Below are 18,615 nucleotides of genomic sequence, written 5' to 3'. Positions count from 1 at the left end.
AGACTACAAATTTTTTTTAAAACTAATATTGTATTCCCATTTCAATTATCGAGAGCTAACCGTAAACAGGCTAGGCTGTTCGCTATTTAGACTAACCTGAGTTAAATTCAGGCAAACCGGAGCGCTATTCAGGCCTAAATGTAGTCTGCAGTCTACAGTCAGGTTTGCATCTGCCTACACTTCCCTTTTTCTCTCTTTCCTGATTTATTCTTGTTTTTCCTGATGGGCGGATGTCTAGAGAAGGCATTAACTTTTTAAATTCCGGAAGAGAGATATTGGTTTCAGTCTGAGGTATATATAGGATGAACATGTAGGTTGAATTTTGAGAAGGCTAACATCTGATTTAAAAAGTGCCTATGATTTGACGACATTTTGGCGACATAAGAGTCATATAAGTCACATTTGTTTTTTGTTATTGTAGCCTGCATGGTAGGCGTTTCCAAAAAGGCACGCGAAGGGAACGAAACTGCGAGCGAGTGCGAAAAATAAGGAGCAAGGGCCGGGAGAGGGGTGCGGCCTTCTCTCCCCTTTCTCGCTCACCCCCTCCCCACTTCTCCCCAATTTTTTGCTCACACCAGGCGCGCTCCTTTGCTCGTCCGCTTGGTCGATTTCTTGTTCGATCTCTCCGTCTGGAAAAGGAAAATACACGTCTGCTACGCAGGCTATTGTTGTTGTAGTTTTGCTTTTTTCCCCCGCGAACGCAAAAGGCCTGCGTTAGTTTGCGATTCGTTTTGCGTAAATCATCTGGAATTTTCTCCAGTTTTCTCCATGGTCTTCAGATGTCTAGGATTAGGGTATGGGCGTCTGTGGTTTATGAGCACACCCCGTCCCCTATGACAACCAATACTTGCCCACACAACCCAGCGTGTAGCCATTTCCGGTATGGTACAACAGATTCCATGTGTGGTTTTCTCGGCCAGGGATCATAAGCTATCATAGGATTCACCTTCTTTCTCGTTGCTATCAGTCATGAATTTTGATCATCTCTTACTAGTTTTTATTTACACCTTTGTGGTGCCCAGTGCAGCTGTGACAAGGAGACTTAAGGTACATCGTCTACCAAGTGGAATAGATGAATTTGAAGTTCTAGATGACAACATGGATAGTATATGTACCGAGACAGAAAGAGCGATGGAATTTTGTGCAAGGCATGGAGCAATTAACGTTAAGAATACAGGACCCTGTTCTAATCATGATGAAGAAACACTACAATGTCGTTGTAACTCTACTAAATCAACGTTTCTTCTGCATGAAGGAAGGTGTGTGAATAACCGCAATATCACTCGGCTTCTTCACGGAGAGGTATCGCCAGGTAGGCGTTTTACAGAATTTTTATATCACACATATATACCCTACTGTTTTATGAAGGTAATTATTTAGTTTATCATTTTTATTATCATATTTGTAGGATCGATCATAATTTGAATGCGAAAACGTACTAACGAAAAGAAAACGTGAGTCAAGCGACATATTTAGCAAACTGCACGGGTCACTTCCGGACATTGTGTTTATTCTCAGTGAATTTATTGACTGACTGAAAACTGATTTGGATCCGTTTTATTTCGTTGTACGTCTGAAAGCCGAAATTAGCGGTCAATACTATTTAAGCTTATCCCAAATACAGATTTATTTTCTACCCTAGTCCTAGTGATTTTCTTTCTTTTCATTGAATAATTTGAGCCCCAATACGGTGAAGTTGATGAAAGCCCGATGATTGGCCGGTCAATATGTTTCAGCCATTTCGTTTGCGTTCACATGATGATGATGATCTTTAGAAGAAAGAAGGAGAAAACTTGCCCACTAGGATACTTATTTTCCAACATTTTAGAAAATGCAACCCTTATCTTCTGACTCATAACCCGCCAATGAATACAGCCGCTTCTCGTCAACATCGTCTAAGCGACTGGAAGCGATGACAGACAACCACTGTAATGAAGGCGACAGTATCAAACTTTCCCGGGAATTTTCATATTGCTGACCTGTGATTTTGCGTTCTTTTCACGGCGAACTGAAAGAAGCAAGGAAAAAAAGAAGAAAATCTGACAGTGGGTTAAAGGTTTTCAAACGACTTAATTTTGATTCCATTACATCCTCATTGTGTAGTAATAACTAACAGAACAAAGCAATCAAGACTGTGAAATTTTATAACACATCATTTTTGTTCCAATAGCAACAATGTTTTGGCCAGTTTCGAGTTTTGTAGACGATGCTTTTACGACAATACCTCCCATTGTTACATTTTTGAGAAGTAATAAATTTTCGGTTTTTACCGGAAATCCTCCACGCCTCGAGGCGTGTTATAATCATGACACGTTTAACCTCAGCGCAGCCTCGCTCTCGTGCGGGACAGAAGAAAGAAAGATCCTAGGAACGAATTGAAGGCCTTCCCTGCTGGTGGTTGAGCGTGACTTTAGCGGGGCAACCACAATATTAATACTTGAACGCAGAGCACGAAACAAAAAATAAGAATGTTTGGTTGTTTTTTACAGCCACTTGCAATCCGTGCTGTTGGATCGCGATCTGTGCACTCCCGCTCGCTACACCGACGTTGTACCCGTGTCCAGATATAAATTAGTATCATTGAAGGAACAAATATTGTTTGATAGGACCTCCACCTCCAAACTCTGCAAATGCTAAAACAGATGGAATCATTACATGGGGACTAAAAAGAGTAAAATAAAATACCTTATTACATGAGTTAAATTTTCGCGACACGTTTATTTCGCGATTTTGAGGTGCGCATATTTAGCGACACTTAATTTCCGCGGTTTTGCGAAAATTTTGTATTTTGAATCACTTTAAACTTCGCGTTTTTAATAACACACAGTTTATCTCCTTGGTAATGTTGCTTTAACATGTCCTTGACGACAACGTTAAAATTAACAAAAACGCAGCGGCGGGACTATATGTCATCCGTAACATAAAGTGAGTCCCGTAATTTTCGCGTCATGTTATGTTCGCGACACTTATTGTTCGCGTCACTTTCATTCCGCGATTGATTTTAAATTGCGAAATTCGCGAAATTAACGTCTCGCAAAAATTTTATATAATAAGGTAACAAGAAGAACATGTTGTCTAGACAGAGTTGTCTTCATGGAATAGGCTAAACGAGGGAACGAGGGAACGTGTGCACCGCCCGTCTGCTTAAAGCATTTTCTCTTTTGCTCTTCAGTTTGCAAGTTTCGCCTTGTTGTTCAAAATGGCCGTAATCCTCTTCGTTGTGAGAGGTCCCCAGTCTCCACGCTGCCAACAAACATCACTGAAACAAGACGTTACTCGCTGTGCACTGCGCAAGCTTCGGAAGAGGTCTTCAACTGCAAGATTGACATCAACAGTTCGATGTACAATAATGCCGGACGATGGAAACGGCTGTGGAGACTGGATCCAAGAGAACAGTCAGTGGGTGCTAAGGAAATAATACTGAGGGTTAGCAATTACCGCATTTAATAAGACTCTTACCTTGTCTATTGCAGTGAGCGTGAAATTGATTGTTTTGTTTTAAATTCTAGTTAGAAAATGGAACGCAAAAATGAATAACAACATGATTCAGTCGGCAAGTGACTGTCAGCGAACGTATTCCAAACCGTTGCGGAAGATTAACAGAAGAATTCCGAATATCACCGAGCTTGGTCGAAGATCGACCACAGCTATCAGAACTCTACCATTTTCCCCTCAAACCTTTTGTGCTCAGTTTTGCAAGGAAAGCAAGGCTTGATCACAAACTAAGAAACTGATGTGATTTACTTCAAATATCCAAAAAAAACATTGCAAGTACAAGTTCACCTCAGAAATATTTTACGCGGTAAAAACACTTTCTTTCTTTGTAACATTGCAAGCAATGCCTTCTCTGCTGATCTGGCTCCCTCAATCTCGTCCCGATGTTGATTACCTTAAGTGTAATTGTAGAAAAAAAATCGTTTGCTGCCAGCCAGTGCTGCACACTTTGTTTCAGCAAGTGAACAAGTTGATTGACACTGTTGCTGCACTGTTGGTTCACGTGCGTGCGATGTTGCACAGCGTGTCTCCGAGTCTTCATACATTTTGATTGTTCTTGATTTTGTTTTATAGTTGGCCTCAAACACCTCAAGATACAGCGGCCTCATCGTGTCTCTAGAAGCAACTTGCCAGGTGAAGTCAGAGCTCAGTTTACGACTGCGAGGCCAACCTCCATATGACGAGCTTCAATCTTGTCTACTTCTCAAAGTTAGCGGTACCCGTTCATGTAAGTGCAGTCGAACTTAGATAAAAGTAAGAGACGATGATAATCACCGTCTCTTGGTAAAGGCAAAAGCGAACTCAGCCTTGGTTTAAGCGGTCCATACTGCCGGAGGCGGCTTATCCCGGTTTTTATAGCATTAGGCATCTAAGACGTTTTCTACCCCTCCCCCCTGGAATGGAGAGAGGCACTAGTGTCTTGCTTAAAAACATAATCCAACTTGACTTGATCTTTTTTTACAAGTGTTTAAATGGTCTTTTAAATATTAACCTATCCAAGTTTATTATTTCCAGAGACACTGATGCATGCAATCTGAGAAATGCTGACCTGTCTTTCAAAATTCAATATTCAAGAACAAATATTCTGAAGTACTCTTATTTCCATAGAACAGTCAAAGCCTGGAACTTTTTACCTCTGCATGTCAGAAAGTCTGAGTCTCTTTCTGAATTCAAACGACTTTGCAAGACGTATTTTTATCAGTTAGATGCTAAATTAACTTAATCTTTCTTCTATTATTATTATTATTATTATTACCGGTTTTATTGTTATTACTATTATACTTATATTTAATTTTTTTTTCTTTTTCTGTGGTTTGGGTGGCCATTTGTAAGGGAACTTGTTCCTGTTTTTGGCTTTCCCCCTCAGCTTTATATATATGAATATGTATTTCTGTTGAGAAAATAATTAAAGTTTAAGTAATGTAACCCAATAATCCCAGGGGAAAGAGGTATAACGAAACTTCTTCCCTCTGCCCTCAGATTTTTTCCCTCCGCCTTCAGATTTTTTTCCCTCACGCTCGTGTTTTTAAATTTATCTCTCGCCTCCCAAGCTTCCGAGCTCCTTTTGCTCCCTCTTAAACAGGGAACAACTGTAATATAGGCTATACCTAGCTTTCGCACTCTACCTACCATAAGAGGGTACTTGTAGGTTGTCCGCGCAGTAGGACTATAGCTTAGTGCATTCTTGCGTCATATAGACGTAGCATAGACATAGAAGTTCTTCTTGGACAATTCTCTCCAAGAGGGAAAGACGCAGTGAGGTTAAGTTAACACTGTGTGAAGCACCAACCCGTTAGACAAGGCCAGACCACAACAGCGGGAACTCCGTGCCTACTCTTTGCGACAAGTGTGTGGGTTCTTTAACGTCCCCTGCTAACCATATAACACTGACGATGCAGAGGATGGGGCCTAGGTTTATAGCCTCTATTTGAGAAGACTTATATAGTGTACTGATATGGGTATTTTGTCCACAGGGTCATTAAAACCACATCAGATGAGCTTCACTAAGTCAAACCAGATGAACTTCCAGCTTGCAGTGAATCAGAGCAGACATCATAATGAACGCCAAAACAAGACAGACTCAGCGGGGAATACGACAGTTATTGCACGGCCTACCATACAACAAAGTCCTACAACTTTATCAACCGTTGAACTTGTCACAGACAAAGTTGAAATTCACAAAGCTGACAGCGCCTCGTTATACAAGCAATTGATATATTTTATGATTGGGGCGTTCCTTGGTATCTTGTGGACTCCAATAACTATTTATTTTGTGTTTCAATGTGCGTCTCGTCACACCCGACTCCGTACGCGCCGGTAAGTTGTTTTGCATTCAGGGCAGGGCTAAATCAATCCTCGTCCCCAGAGCCTCCGTTTCTGTATGTAACGGAACGACATCTCAAAACGAGTGAAACTGAGGACGAGAATGAGCTGTATCACGATCAGATTTCAAGTCATAAGTTTTGTGATGTGAATAATCTGGCACCTTGGAATCGGGAGAAATTTTGAAACATAAGTTTTGTTAGTAATAGGACACTACAAAGATAATAACAAACGAGGGTAGAGGGGAAGAGGTTTGGTGAAACTTATGAAAAAATAATAGAAAATAAAAATACTATTACGTTTGGCCATCTTAATGCAGTTTTTTTAATCAATAAAGTCTACTCAGTGAATGATTTTAATCTGCAAATTCGCGATTTAACCACCATCTCTGACTATGGTTGGTTTCTGTTGGAGAAAGGAAAGGCAGGGAGGGAAATACGCTCGTCCAGCGGCATCAAAAACACGTTATATGTTGTTCTGTGGATGATTGTACATTGTTTGCCTTAGAAAGGGGTTCGTATATGACATAGCTAGTCATTATTTATTGTATCTCTTTTATACATTCAAATTACATGTAACCATGTTGTTTTAGAAATAAATTAGTTATATTTCCGTTGAAGTTCCCATTGTCATATTTACATACAAACACGCTACTAACGGCAGCACTCACTTCGCAATGAGAACCCCTAGTATTATCATTAGGAGTCAAAATACTTCGGTTTCTCCTCTCTGATTTATTTCATGTCTTTCCTTTTCCAGGAAGATGAAGAAAGCGCAAAGACGAAGAAGAAGCACAGGTTTGTGTGATTTTCTTTCTTGTTCTGTCTTTTTCAGTTCTTCAACATCAACACTACCACCATCAGTCATCATCATTATCACACTACTATCACTAACGTACAATCTTGATAAGCGTGGCTTTGAGCCAATCAGCGTGTCCGCACGGTCTGACGGAAGAATATTGAAGATGTTGTGTCGTTACTGCTTGTAAAAACTTCAAATCGGATTTCCTCGTAGCAGGAGCCCTTATATACTCTGTTTATAATAACTGTAACTTTCATTGCAGATGAAACCAATAGTGACAATAATAAATCTAGTCCCAAAACGGGCGAAACAAAGTCCATTAAACAGAGTCCTTCTCTCCCTTCTTCGCTTTCTTCCTCTCTTGTATTCATCAATTTCGTATTTAATAAAACCATTGCATATGCTATACACAAGTTTTCTCCATTCAGGCTGGTTGTCTACAGCTTTTCTTCAGTGACCAAGACAGACATAACAGTCTCAAAAAAGGACTGAAAATTAGTTTACCTTGCGTTACAAGAGCATAACAAGAACATAGATAACTTAGGAATAACAGTTACTTACCATTACCAAGTTTAATATTTGAACATTATCTCCGAGCATTTTTTCATTTAAAATCCAGGTATTATTTCCAAGGCCCCTTTCAAATTAAGACATTAATTTACCAAAATGTTCTTACAGGAAATCCAACATACGAACGAGGTCCGGACACTAGCCTCGTTCTGATGCCAATGGCAGCTGTCAATCTCTCAGGATCCCCCGTTTCCGCTGTGTCTCCATATGCTGACGTCTACCAGCCACTAGTTGAGAACACCAGGCCTCACAGCATCAATATCTACAATAACTTGTACGAGAGCTTGGGCAGGCTGCGAGATAATCCAGAACTACGTCGGTTTTCTCATTCCTTGTATCAGGATTTGACGAGAGCTAACGCTACAACCTCAGGTTTAAATTCTACGTATCAAAAAGTGTTTACCCCTGGTGTAACAACAGCGACCGTTTCTTTAAATTCTTCGCCTGGGCCCGTTTACGTTAACATTTCTGTAGGAGCTTCACACGAGCAGGGCGACTCAGGAACAACGAGGAAAAATCAAGGGCTGCAATGTTCACCTGAACTGTTACATAATGAAGAATGCACTGTAGTTGGCACAACATCGAGTGTTTTGACCGTAAGGTGTCAATCAACTGCAACGTCATCGCAAGAAGATGAAGGAAGGGCTGTAGAGGCAGTTGCGCACTCTTCGTCATTGTTATCATTATCTTCGCTAACATTTTATGAAGAGGACGATACTTCAGTGGTAAATGACCAAATAGGGCTGGAATCTGATTTTGTGGTCGAGGATGATTCGTGTGAGGGAGATAAACAACATAAGAAAGTTGATACTATTGATAACATGTCTTCAGAATCTGATACAGCTCGTGATAGCTTACATGACAGTACATCAGAGTGCCGGCTGAGCGGGTTGGAGATTATTATAGACTCTGACTGTAGTGAGTGCGGCAGTGAACTCGAAGACGCTATTGATGAAACACAAACCCAGTCACAACCGTTTTACTATGTACTCGAAGGCCCTAATCCAACAGAATGTTATACGTGAGCGCCATGTTTTCACTGCGTACAATGATCAAAAGAAACAATCTCGTCTCAAGGGGCCACCATTTTGAAAATGCTTGTTTTGTTTAAAAATGATGTTGCCTGTAAATGCCTGATAATGTTAATGGTTTGCATTGCATGAAAATTCGTTGGTTTCTATTTCGTGACATTGTGTTACCGAACATTGCGTGACAAGAGGAAGATATGGCCAGATCGAATTTGTTACATTAGTTATCTTCTGATTTTCAATCATGAATTCCTTTTTTTCTTTAAAAAACATACACTGCAGTTCTTCACTGCAGACCGCGGCAGCCTTAAAGACAGTTGATCACGTGTTGCAGACAAACGCACCGCATGATATTTTTATTAAACCACCGCGAATGGGTTTGAAAATAGGCTTTGGGTTATTCTCGCAATAGCTTCAAGTTCTACTCGTGAAAGACTGGAAAGAGTAGTAAGCTATTACCGCAACTTAAAATTGTAAAAGGAGTCAAGTATTTTCTACGTTGCAGTTAAGAGTATTTTCTAGAATGTAGTTTTCTAGCAAAGTTTATATTGAATTATAATGAAGGATACTCTAGCTTCTAGTATCACAGTCCTTTATCACAAAATTCTAGCCTCAGTTTTGAACCTCCATATGATAGTTACAGCGAATCTCTTCCCTTTCCTAAAGATCCTGGAGACCAGGTTACCAATCCTCCTTCCTCTTGCTGACGAAGTTCGCGGCCCGTACTTTATTTTCTTCCCTCTGTTAAATAACTGACCGACGTCATTCAAAATTTTGAGCCAAAGAAACATTTTACAAGTTCATTTTATGGAAGGACAAAACTCAGACCGGATCAACACAGATCTAGAGAGCTGCCTCTTCCATTCAAGGACGAGGCAAAAACAACAGTTGCCATTCTTATTTAGGGTCCAGTCCACACAAGTCTGAAGAAATTTGAAAACTGCATTTTCACTCTGAAAACGTATCGTAATAATAATAATAATTATTATTATTATTGAATAATTTCAGGGTTTATTGAACCTCTCGGTGCATTTTTAAAGTCAGCTCTTACAATAGCAATTGAATAATCATCTTGTGTCGATCGTACGGCGTATGTTTTCCGTCCACACTACGCCGGAGAAATTTGAATACCGCATGAAGCTTTTCCCCTTCATAGGTTATGAGGCAGAATGGTTGTGAGGGAAGTTTGTTGACTGCGATGGTGGCGGTTGCTTTGACGAGGATCGCTTGTGGTTGTGGTGAAATGCTACTCCTTGCCTTTGTTTAAGCACTGCTGGTAAAAGCGAAAGACTACAACTGGAAATCCTTTGGACTGAAAAAATGCTTCCATTTAATAATGATAATGATATTGATATTTAAAAAGGGTGACACCAAAACAGCTAACACTAAGCTAATTAGGGTGGCGCTCGTTTAGTACTATTTACAAATTGATTAAAAGTTGATGAAAGATAAAAAGTTTTCAATTGAATAATTTCAGGGTTTATTGAACCTCTCGGTGCATTTTTAAAGTCAGCTCTTACAATAGCAATTGAATAATCATCTTGTGTCGATCGTACGGCTGAGGCGATAGTTAAATGTTTATTGTTTTGACCGGCACAGAGACCAAGGGACATGCCTTATCTTTCTTTAAGATGGCGCTCGTAGTTGCGGTATAAAGTACACCATGAGAGAACGGGAAGCGGTGCAAATGCTGTTTGAACATCAACACCTCTCTACCCTCCATACGACCAAAGAGCAACTTATCCGTTCAACCTTGATTTCTATAAGACAGTCAAACAAGATAATTGACAAACAAGAATGCCAAAAAAATATATTGTTCTTGTGGTATGAGAAAAAAAAAGCAATTTGCACACCTTGTGGATCGTCTTCACCTATCACAAAAAGTTTCTGCTCAGACTTGACGCGAGATGGCTGCGTGATGTTGTTTGTGAAACAGTAGTCAAGGAGATTAAACACTTCGGACAACTCTTGGTCTGCAGATTGTTGAGCTCGGTCAATGTTGTATCTATTGCATCAGGAATTGGGTAGAGGTAGACATTTAAAGTGGACATCACTACTGCTAGCTTGTACAATAGAGCTTGTCAGATTCACAAAGATTGCATCGTCTTTCCCATTTATGTTGACAACTTTCAATGGATATTTTTGTAGTTTGGAAATGCAATGCCTGCGCGACATTTGAGTATGGACATAGTAGTACAATTTTCCAGATGTTGCCTTTTTGATAGGTGATAGGGAGTGAATGAAACCAACTTCTTTATTGGGAACAGAAAAATATAATATCTATGAGTAATATGTTGTAGAAGTTTATGATGTACGTGAATTAATAGAAAAGGATAGAAAAAGACTGAAAATGTCATAGAAAACAAAAAGAATCAACTAGGATGCTTATCTCAAGAATTACTGTATTATTTTTTTCTTTTCTTTGGGGCGGGGATGGGTGGGAAATTGTACAGAATAACCTGCAATTAAAAGAAATCCTAATATAATTGCTTACAAAGAGAGAAAAACACCAAACAGTTAAGTATACTAAAAAAGAGAAGATGCATGGTATTAAAGAAAAAAGTTGCGACAGATTAGAGATTACGAAGAAGGCAAGTGAAGAGAAATCTTCCGTTACACCGCACAGCTTTTTTGCTATTTACGTTTCTCCTTGTTTTAGAATTTTATTTACTGTTTTTGTTTCCATTCGTGTCCACAGTACGACAAATTCTAACAATCTAACCGGCATCAGTGTGAGGCTGCTGCCAGTCCGTCAGCATCCTATACAAACTAGTTACTCTGCGGTTTCCGTTTTCTACTCGGCCTCCATTTTATTATCAACATTTCACACGTTCATGCTCACAAATACATCGTCATAGTCTAGTTTACCGTTAGTGTTATCTACACTTTCTTAAAACGAAACAGTGATTTTTTTTCCGTTTCCAGCTTGGAACCAATGGAAGATAAACGGCGACAGTAATTTTTCGGTTTCGGCTGTCTTTCGTTAAAATTACGCACATCAGAGCATAATGATCAGTCAACGGTTTATCCGCTAGAAGTAATTTCTCTAACAGGCTTTTCAGAGTTTATCACAGCGCTGGAAAATGAATTTCGTTAAAAGCAAAGTAAGGATGGCTTTCTTTGGGTTGATAATAGCTTCAGTGGCAATAGTTCACCATGTGAAAGCCAACTCCAGTGCTGACTCCAAACAAAACTGCAAAGAATATCCTTCTTCTAGAGATAATGGCAACAAAATTCAATGTCCCATGATCGACTCCAATAGCACCAATATCACCGATACCGAATTGGAAAGAGGTAATTGATATATTTGCAGAGTTATTACTGAGCTCATACAGCTTGCCTTCTTAGCAGACGCAAGAAAATGAAATCCATGCATCCTTCTTTAGTTTCAAGCTCTTACGCTCAAGTTAATATTTGCTTTATATCTCCCAGAACAACGTAAATTAATAATCATAGCTTTGATGAAGATCAAGTATAATTTGCGAGACTGAAAGAAATTTCTTCATTACAAATTAATGATGCATTTCGTCCTTTTTAATTCTTCAGTAGAATGCTTTGGCGTCCTTGAAATTTTCAGCCGGACATGATGCGAAGCTCTCTTTCCGCTGAAAAGCGAACGAAAGCGCAAGAAATGAGCGCAAAATACTTTATATGGCTTAACTAGACGCACAGTTCATCCAGTTTAATCTCTTGGAGACCAGAAAAAGAATTTCAAACGTGGGGAAAGAAACGACACTTCAGAGAGATGAGATAGAGCATAGGAGTTATGAGATTTCACACCATTTTATTGCGCGACGACGTGTTTATCTTGAGCTGGCAAGGTAGGCACATCTTGTCCGCTCAGTTAGCCAATCACAGCGCAGGATTTGGTTCATGTTGCCCGCTTAAGAAACTAGCCATAACAAATGTTCTTATTTCAGTGTAGTTTTTAGACAAAACTGAGCTTTTCCAATGACACTGTTATCCATTCTCGTACATACATACATACATACACATACTTTATTTAACCTCGAATTTACAGAGTAGCTTGTTAGCTAATATCTTCGAGAGAAATAAATATTAGAAAGAAAAAGTAAATAGATAAAATAAAATAAAATGCAGCCCTTTTCGCTCCTCTAGCCGGCAGCGCCTTGGCAAGAGAAACGAGGGAGCCCTTCGTTTCTCGTATTCCTCGTGCCAACGTCCCGCTGGCTAAGAGAATCGAAAAGGGCTATGGGGACGAGAAGGACCGTTGTCACCATTCTAGGTAAAGCTGGAAACAAAAGACAGACTGAAAGTCGTATTCTGCTGACTTATTGCCTGGTGACGTCATGCCTGTTACTGGAAGTCTTGATTTGCGTGGTGTTGCAACTTGGTCTGCGAAAAAAACGCAGGTAAGAAGACCAATAACCTGAGTAGAGCCCAGACTCCCTCACCGCGCGATCATGCAGTTACTCCCCCGTCAAGTGGAGTTTGGGAGCCAGCCCAAATATGCTGAACAAACTTCACAGAGATCTGTGTAGTCTTAATAGTCTGATTAGTTATTACTTAGGGACCAAAATTTAACCCCAGCCAAACATCCAATTAAAAATTAACAGTATGAAAGTTTTCAGCTCAAATCTCAGTCTCAACCCACACTCATCTGTATAAATTTGAAAAACGCATCTTTTTTTCTCCGATCTGGTCTACCATTCACCAGGAGCCATAATCGGGGACGGAGACCGTAAGCGCGCGCCATTTCTAGTATTGGGGTTGTCCCCATGATATGGGACAATAATTCTATTTTTAGAACAAATTGCGCCATCACCTGCGGCACACGCGCGTACATGCTGCGAGGATTTTTGCGGATGTCGCGCGGGGGAAATGGCGTACAAAATTCCCGAAATTTTTCATGTTTTTGGCCCACAACTCAACGCGTTTACGTCTGTTGGAATTTTGCTTAAGTATTTTCGTCGTAAGCTGCTCCAGTTTGAGTGAAGTAAGACAGTGTCGAATTTAAGTATGTTCCGCTTTAAGCTTATATATATCGCTGACCAGGCTGTGTTCCGACGGATGCTTCTTTTACATGAGCTGTACATTACTCCACTTTAAATTTCACATACGTTGAAGATTAACAGCTTTTCCATTACACAGCAAAAAACTAGCTGGATATATTTAGATATAGCAGAGCTTCAGGACTTCATAGTTTCCCAGCTTCTCTTGCCACACGCTTGCGAGGAATTTGCCAGTCTATCGCGATTGAAAAGTAAAACAAAATAATTGCTAGTTTGGTCAGTTTGAGTTTCGCCTGAATTGTAAGCAACGCTTGATGTTTCATCAAGGCCCAATAACTTTACGTCCGAAGATACTGCTCAGTTTTATTCGTGTAAAAATCCAGTAAATTCTCTGTTGTCGATGAATGAGAGCGCCCGCCGATGCGTGTTTTTTTACAGTCCAAGTAAACATGGCAAATTGTACTTCCGCCGCACTTTCGTGTGAAAGCGTACATCGAACTCAAACAATAACTCTATAGTTTTTAAATATGTTTAAGATTGATAAATGTTTGAGAACATATTAAAAGCTGAGCTGAAAATATGTGAATAAAGCAGAAATAATCAGCAAAGTTACGATGACGCTTTCTTTAATCAACTTCGAATAACGATTTCGATTTTGTTGATCGAGTTATCAAAACTCCTTGTCTATTTTCGTTTTCGCAGTGTGAAATTCACTATGCTTATGTTGAAGAAACACACATGATGTTACTAGCCTTTTTTGCGTTCGTGAAATTTGTTGCAGCATCTCAGCGCAAAAGATAAAGAAAGAAATCTTTGTCAAGATTTGTTGACAATTGAAAACACCGACTCGGACTTGAAAGTGCACGAGCTGCACTATGCAAATGAGCTAATTGTACGCGTCAGACTTTCCTTTCAGAAACTTTTGCAAATTCACCAAACGAGCAGAAACAATAAAAAACCATCAAAACAGGTTTTGGTTATGATTAACCATTGTCTGAGAAACTCACAAATTAACTCGATACCAGAGTAGAGAGTTTTCTTGCTATATTCTTAAATCAGAACAAACGCAAAAACATACGCGTAAGCTTACAACTAGCGCGAGTAGATCTTATTATTCATTCCCAGCGCGAGATTGAAGTGTTTTCGACCCTGAAAAGCCCACCTTTTCCGTTAGCTCAGAGCATAAAACTACATATAAGCGCCCTGGTTCGTATTCCTTGCCTTATTCCCTGCCATCGCTGTGAAGAATACGCAAGATAATCTCTCAAGGTCTCTCAACTCTCACCACTTGATTACGCAACGTGACAACATCCCCGCGGGAGCCCCCGACATGTGCGTGGATCCGCGCGGATATATGACGTCAGGATGGCGCAATTTGTTCTAAAAATAGAAAAATTGTCCCATATCATAGGTGCGCGCGGATCCCAAGGCTTACGGTCTCCGTCCCTGATTATGGCTCCTGCATTCACCCTAAAGCAGCGTTTTCGACCTGGTTCTAAAAACAGACGAAGTATGTCGGATTACCACAATAATGTAGTGGTGCTCATACGTGAATTCACTTTGCCTCGTTTGTCTGAGAATCGGACAAAATGCGCGTAACCCATTCTGATACGCTTGGTAAAAAGCCAAAACAAAAAACGTAGCAGTTTCCTTTACAAGTCTGTGTATAAAGATAATCTTTCTGCGTTTTTCTTCACAGTCAGACACAACCCGAGAGACAAGATGCTGAAAACACTTCACGTATGTATCGATTGTTAGGTCTTTTTTCATATGCATCATTTACCAAATAGGCGACCTTGAAATCTAGAAAAAAAACTGTTAGTGAACGCACGAGAGGAACTCGAGTGTTTTCAGCAGTTATTCTAGACCTCAAAAGTGCATTATTTTCTTAGAAAGAGAAACATAGGAAGAACATCTTCTATTTGGTTTAGAATATGAAAAAGCGAAAATATTCACATCTGAGAAGTGGCGGTGGTTGCACTGAAAACACAACAACCATAATATACGCGCTCTCAGTATAATTTCCAGCCGTGCATCTATAAGCAAATAATGCACGATAAGCCCCGATGGCGGATATACAGCAGGTTTAATGTAAATTGTTTGTGTACGACTGAAAACTGTCATGATCCTAATGTATCACAACCACGCTTCTTTCCTTAGTTATTGTAACCAACCCTATCTATCAGTCAGGCCCTCAGCTCAGGTGCATCTCTGATCCTTTACCAATTACTCATCAAGGACCCTACCAGCCCCTGATAGCGAACACCAGTCAGCGCGGGGTGAGTTCTGAATATCGCGCACTGGAAGGCGGACATAGAGACGATCAGAGGGTTGGCGTTCCTGTGGACATCACAGACTACCACGATCTTGACCAAACCAAACCGAGAGACAAATATGAGTCCTTGTTAGTTGTTGTTAGCTCTTCGGAGGTAAACAAAGAGAACCTTGTGGAGTTTTCCTGTTTTCCTATTCAGGTTTTACTGATCATCTTTAATGACATTTGATTTTAGTTTAGAGCGTTTTTCGATTGAGTGTCAAAAGTAAGTTAGACAATCACTTTGGTTTTGGTTTTGAATTTGGTTTTACTACGGTTTGAGATTGGTAAGTAATTGACAGTGGTAATGGTAATTCTTTATTAAGAGTGACAACTCCATTTAGCTAAAACGCCACTTCACAGGAAGCCCACTATTAAAATAATATAAATATACATCAGTCAATAAACAAGTGTGAGCAAAAGAAAATACAAACTAGTTAAAAAATAGACCTACAAACTAGTTGGTTTGGTTTTATTTTTTACGACACTCAATTGAAAACCGCTCTATTCAATCTGTAATGATTCCATTGAGCGACCGAGGGGGCTTACTGGAGTAGGGCGCATTTTCGTGAATGGACGCTTATTTCTCTTCTGGACATAAACATCGGAGTATGATCTCAGCAACTGATTCTCTAACTTAGAGCGGTTTTTAATTGAGTGTCGTAAAACCAAAACTAAAGTAATCACTCTTACCACTCACAAAAGGTACAGCCAATCCAATGAACCAATCAAAACTAGGAGTAATTATATGTAGCTGAAGCAAAGCGCGGGAAAACAAGTGCGAGCGAGTCACAATTGGTTTCGGTTGTATTTTTGATTGGATGAAAAAGAAGTGCGCGTTTTTTGGCCAATCATGTAGCGTAGATAAAGCAAAACCATTTACTTTTCGACACTCAAATGAAAACCGCTCTATGAGCTGCAGCCATAGCGGTTCTCGTAGTCATAACACCATTCGCTTGTTCAAGATGTTAATAACGTTTAGATGAGAAAAGCGGACTCAATAAATTCCTCGCCCAATCAATATCAATGTCTGGTATATCACTTCTGCAAGAGGAGAGGGTGGTGCGCTTATTGAACTAGGGGCGATTATTTAACAAAATGACACCCAAGAGGGAGCGCTATCAGAAACTAAGGGAGCGCTTCTTAGAATTAGGGCGCTAGATTAAAATAGAATAATCGCAGTACTACAATGCGTCATTTCAATGTACGAAATGCTATCTTGATTTCAGACGTCTTGTAAAGACTTTCTTTACAAGGTGTCATCTTGGAAACCCATGCCAAGAAGACCCTGGACTCAAGGTGATCAGATGGTCTCATCTCCTAACGTTGAATGTGCTCTGTCCACAGGACGGAAAATGCATTAAGGATAACAGACAATATGATGAACCTAATCTTCAAGAAACCTTGAAAGAGACTGACGCAAAACCTTCACGTTCACGCGTGCTTGGTGTTAGGACCTCCTCTCCCCCGAGTAAACACAGCCCAACTCGTGCAAGTCAGTTGGACAAATCCACTAAGGGGCCATTGCACCACACTTTGCATTTGGAAGTCACAACTGAAAAGGAACCTTGTGGGCTGGCACGAAACATTTGCAATGTTCCAAAAGAAACGGAAGATAAAATGTACTGCGTCATCAAAGAACTGGAGACTACCGTAAACACGAGGGCACTTAATGGTCAGGACGCGGGAGAGCCTTTGTATTATGTCCTCGAGGGACCATATCCCAGTCCAGAATCTAACCGAGATCCTATGCATTGTGTTGTCAAGGAACTAGAAAGTCTCAACGAAAATCGCCCCAAGAGGGCACCTTCTGACGATTTCACCGCAGAACCATTGTATGTCCCCAAAAGCTCAGAGGATACAGAAGACAAAAGCTCAGAAGAGGAACCAAACCCGTAGTTATAACTATTCAATTTAAAATAAAAGCGCTATTCGACGCGTTTATTATCGGCAGATAAATAGACGAGTGAATTTCACATTGAACAGTCTGTGACAGTGTCAGAAATACCTGCTTTATAAGGACTTTGCGAAGATGAACTTTTGCCTCAACAGTAGCTTTATTTGTTCAGTTGTACCATGCTATCAAATAATTAACAACTATTGGACGAGGTTGAGCAAAGGATCTTGATTTTTCAGAGGAGAGCCTTCGGCTAAGGCAAATAATTGATCTGCGATACACAGACAAATAACGATATTTTGCAACAACCGAGTTCAATAACTGTTTTATCATTCGATCACCAAATTTGTTTTCTTATTTAAATCACTCTCTGACAGCTCAGGGGAGTAATCTGCCATTGTTTACCTGATATCATGGTTACAATTACGCATGAGCAGAATATTATTTACAGCAAAACACATTCAGACGGTACTTCGCGTGAGCAGGCCATTATTTGTAGGCAGTTATTATCTGTAGGTCATGTAGTTGGCTCTCGGCCAATGAAAAGGACGGAAAAATTGCATCGAATGATTAATTCTCAGCGTTTTCCGGCACGAGACAATTAGACTTTAATGCGATCTCGATTCAAACGTAAAGCAACTGAGAACGTGACGGATTTTAAAATTATTTTATTAGAATTCTAAATTATTGGAATTGTAGAATTGTAGAACTATTATATTATTACTGATCATGTTTCTGTTTTTCTTAAATTTTTAGCTAGATACACGACCCCACAAGCACACCTATTGCTTTAAACCAAATCGTGTTTAAATGAAGGATTGTTGTTTTTATTGTTGTTGCTGCATAAGGTCGGGGATATTTTGCGGCCATTGATGTATTTTACCAGATGAGATTATCTCAGTGTTTAGCTCAAGCTGTATTTTTAAAATAACTGCAACGTGATTAGTTCCTAAATATTTGCTGCCTCTACCTGCAGAGGATAACCTGACCAATCAGAGTAGCTGAATTCCCTTGATTGTCGTATAAATATGTAATAAACTTAGTGCAACATGGAAATTTGTTTTGTGATGACATAGCTTACAACGCCGCAATATCAGATTAAGTATCCGTGAAAGTGCATTATAATCCAACGCTCATGATGCGAGCAAAGTTAACTTCGCCTCGTTATTTCAATTACCAATGTTATAAAAGAATTGATTCATGCTTTTAGCTGTG

At 39.9% G+C, this 18,615-nt stretch overlaps 2 protein-coding genes across 2 annotated transcripts; both read left to right on the top strand.

Annotated features, from left to right (window-relative positions):
• Positions 1-245: 245 nt before the first annotated feature.
• LOC145502616 (uncharacterized) lies at positions 246-9,527 on the top strand. Its single transcript, XM_081481946.1, has 6 exons — positions 246-1,312; positions 3,173-3,426; positions 4,069-4,222; positions 5,469-5,811; positions 6,577-6,614; positions 7,297-9,527. The coding sequence occupies exons 1-6, from the start codon at positions 970-972 to the stop codon at positions 8,211-8,213; spliced, it is 2,049 nt and encodes a 682-aa protein (XP_081338072.1). The 5' UTR covers positions 246-969; the 3' UTR covers positions 8,214-9,527.
• Positions 9,528-11,214: 1,687 nt separating this feature from the next.
• LOC145502628 (uncharacterized) lies at positions 11,215-18,123 on the top strand. Its single transcript, XM_081481964.1, has 5 exons — positions 11,215-11,510; positions 12,463-12,589; positions 14,889-14,929; positions 15,350-15,618; positions 16,851-18,123. The coding sequence occupies exons 1-5, from the start codon at positions 11,300-11,302 to the stop codon at positions 17,400-17,402; spliced, it is 1,200 nt and encodes a 399-aa protein (XP_081338090.1). The 5' UTR covers positions 11,215-11,299; the 3' UTR covers positions 17,403-18,123.
• The last annotated feature ends 492 nt before the right edge of the window (positions 18,124-18,615 follow it).

The sequence above is a fragment of the Orbicella franksi genome, chromosome 11 (assembly GCF_964199315.1).
Source record: "Orbicella franksi chromosome 11, jaOrbFran1.1, whole genome shotgun sequence".
NCBI lineage: Eukaryota > Metazoa > Cnidaria > Anthozoa > Scleractinia > Merulinidae > Orbicella > Orbicella franksi.
This window is presented reverse-complemented; position numbering and strand designations above follow the sequence as displayed.

What these genes read in the sequence shown, in the direction of transcription:
- LOC145502616 (XM_081481946.1), top strand. Translation starts at nt 970, where the DNA reads ATGAATTTTGATCATCTCTTACTAGTTTTTATTTACACCTTTGTGGTG. An exon ending in AGTTAGCGGTACCCGTTCAT is followed by an intron (nt 4,223 to 5,468) that starts GTAAGTGCAGTC and finishes TTTTGTCCACAG; the next exon opens with GGTCATTAAAACCACATCAG. An exon ending in ACCCGACTCCGTACGCGCCG is followed by an intron (nt 5,812 to 6,576) that starts GTAAGTTGTTTT and finishes TTCCTTTTCCAG; the next exon opens with GAAGATGAAGAAAGCGCAAA.
- LOC145502628 (XM_081481964.1), top strand. Translation starts at nt 11,300, where the DNA reads ATGAATTTCGTTAAAAGCAAAGTAAGGATGGCTTTCTTTGGGTTGATA. An exon ending in GGTCTGCGAAAAAAACGCAG is followed by an intron (nt 12,590 to 14,888) that starts GTAAGAAGACCA and finishes TTTTCTTCACAG; the next exon opens with TCAGACACAACCCGAGAGAC. An exon ending in TTGTTGTTAGCTCTTCGGAG is followed by an intron (nt 15,619 to 16,850) that starts GTAAACAAAGAG and finishes CTCTGTCCACAG; the next exon opens with GACGGAAAATGCATTAAGGA.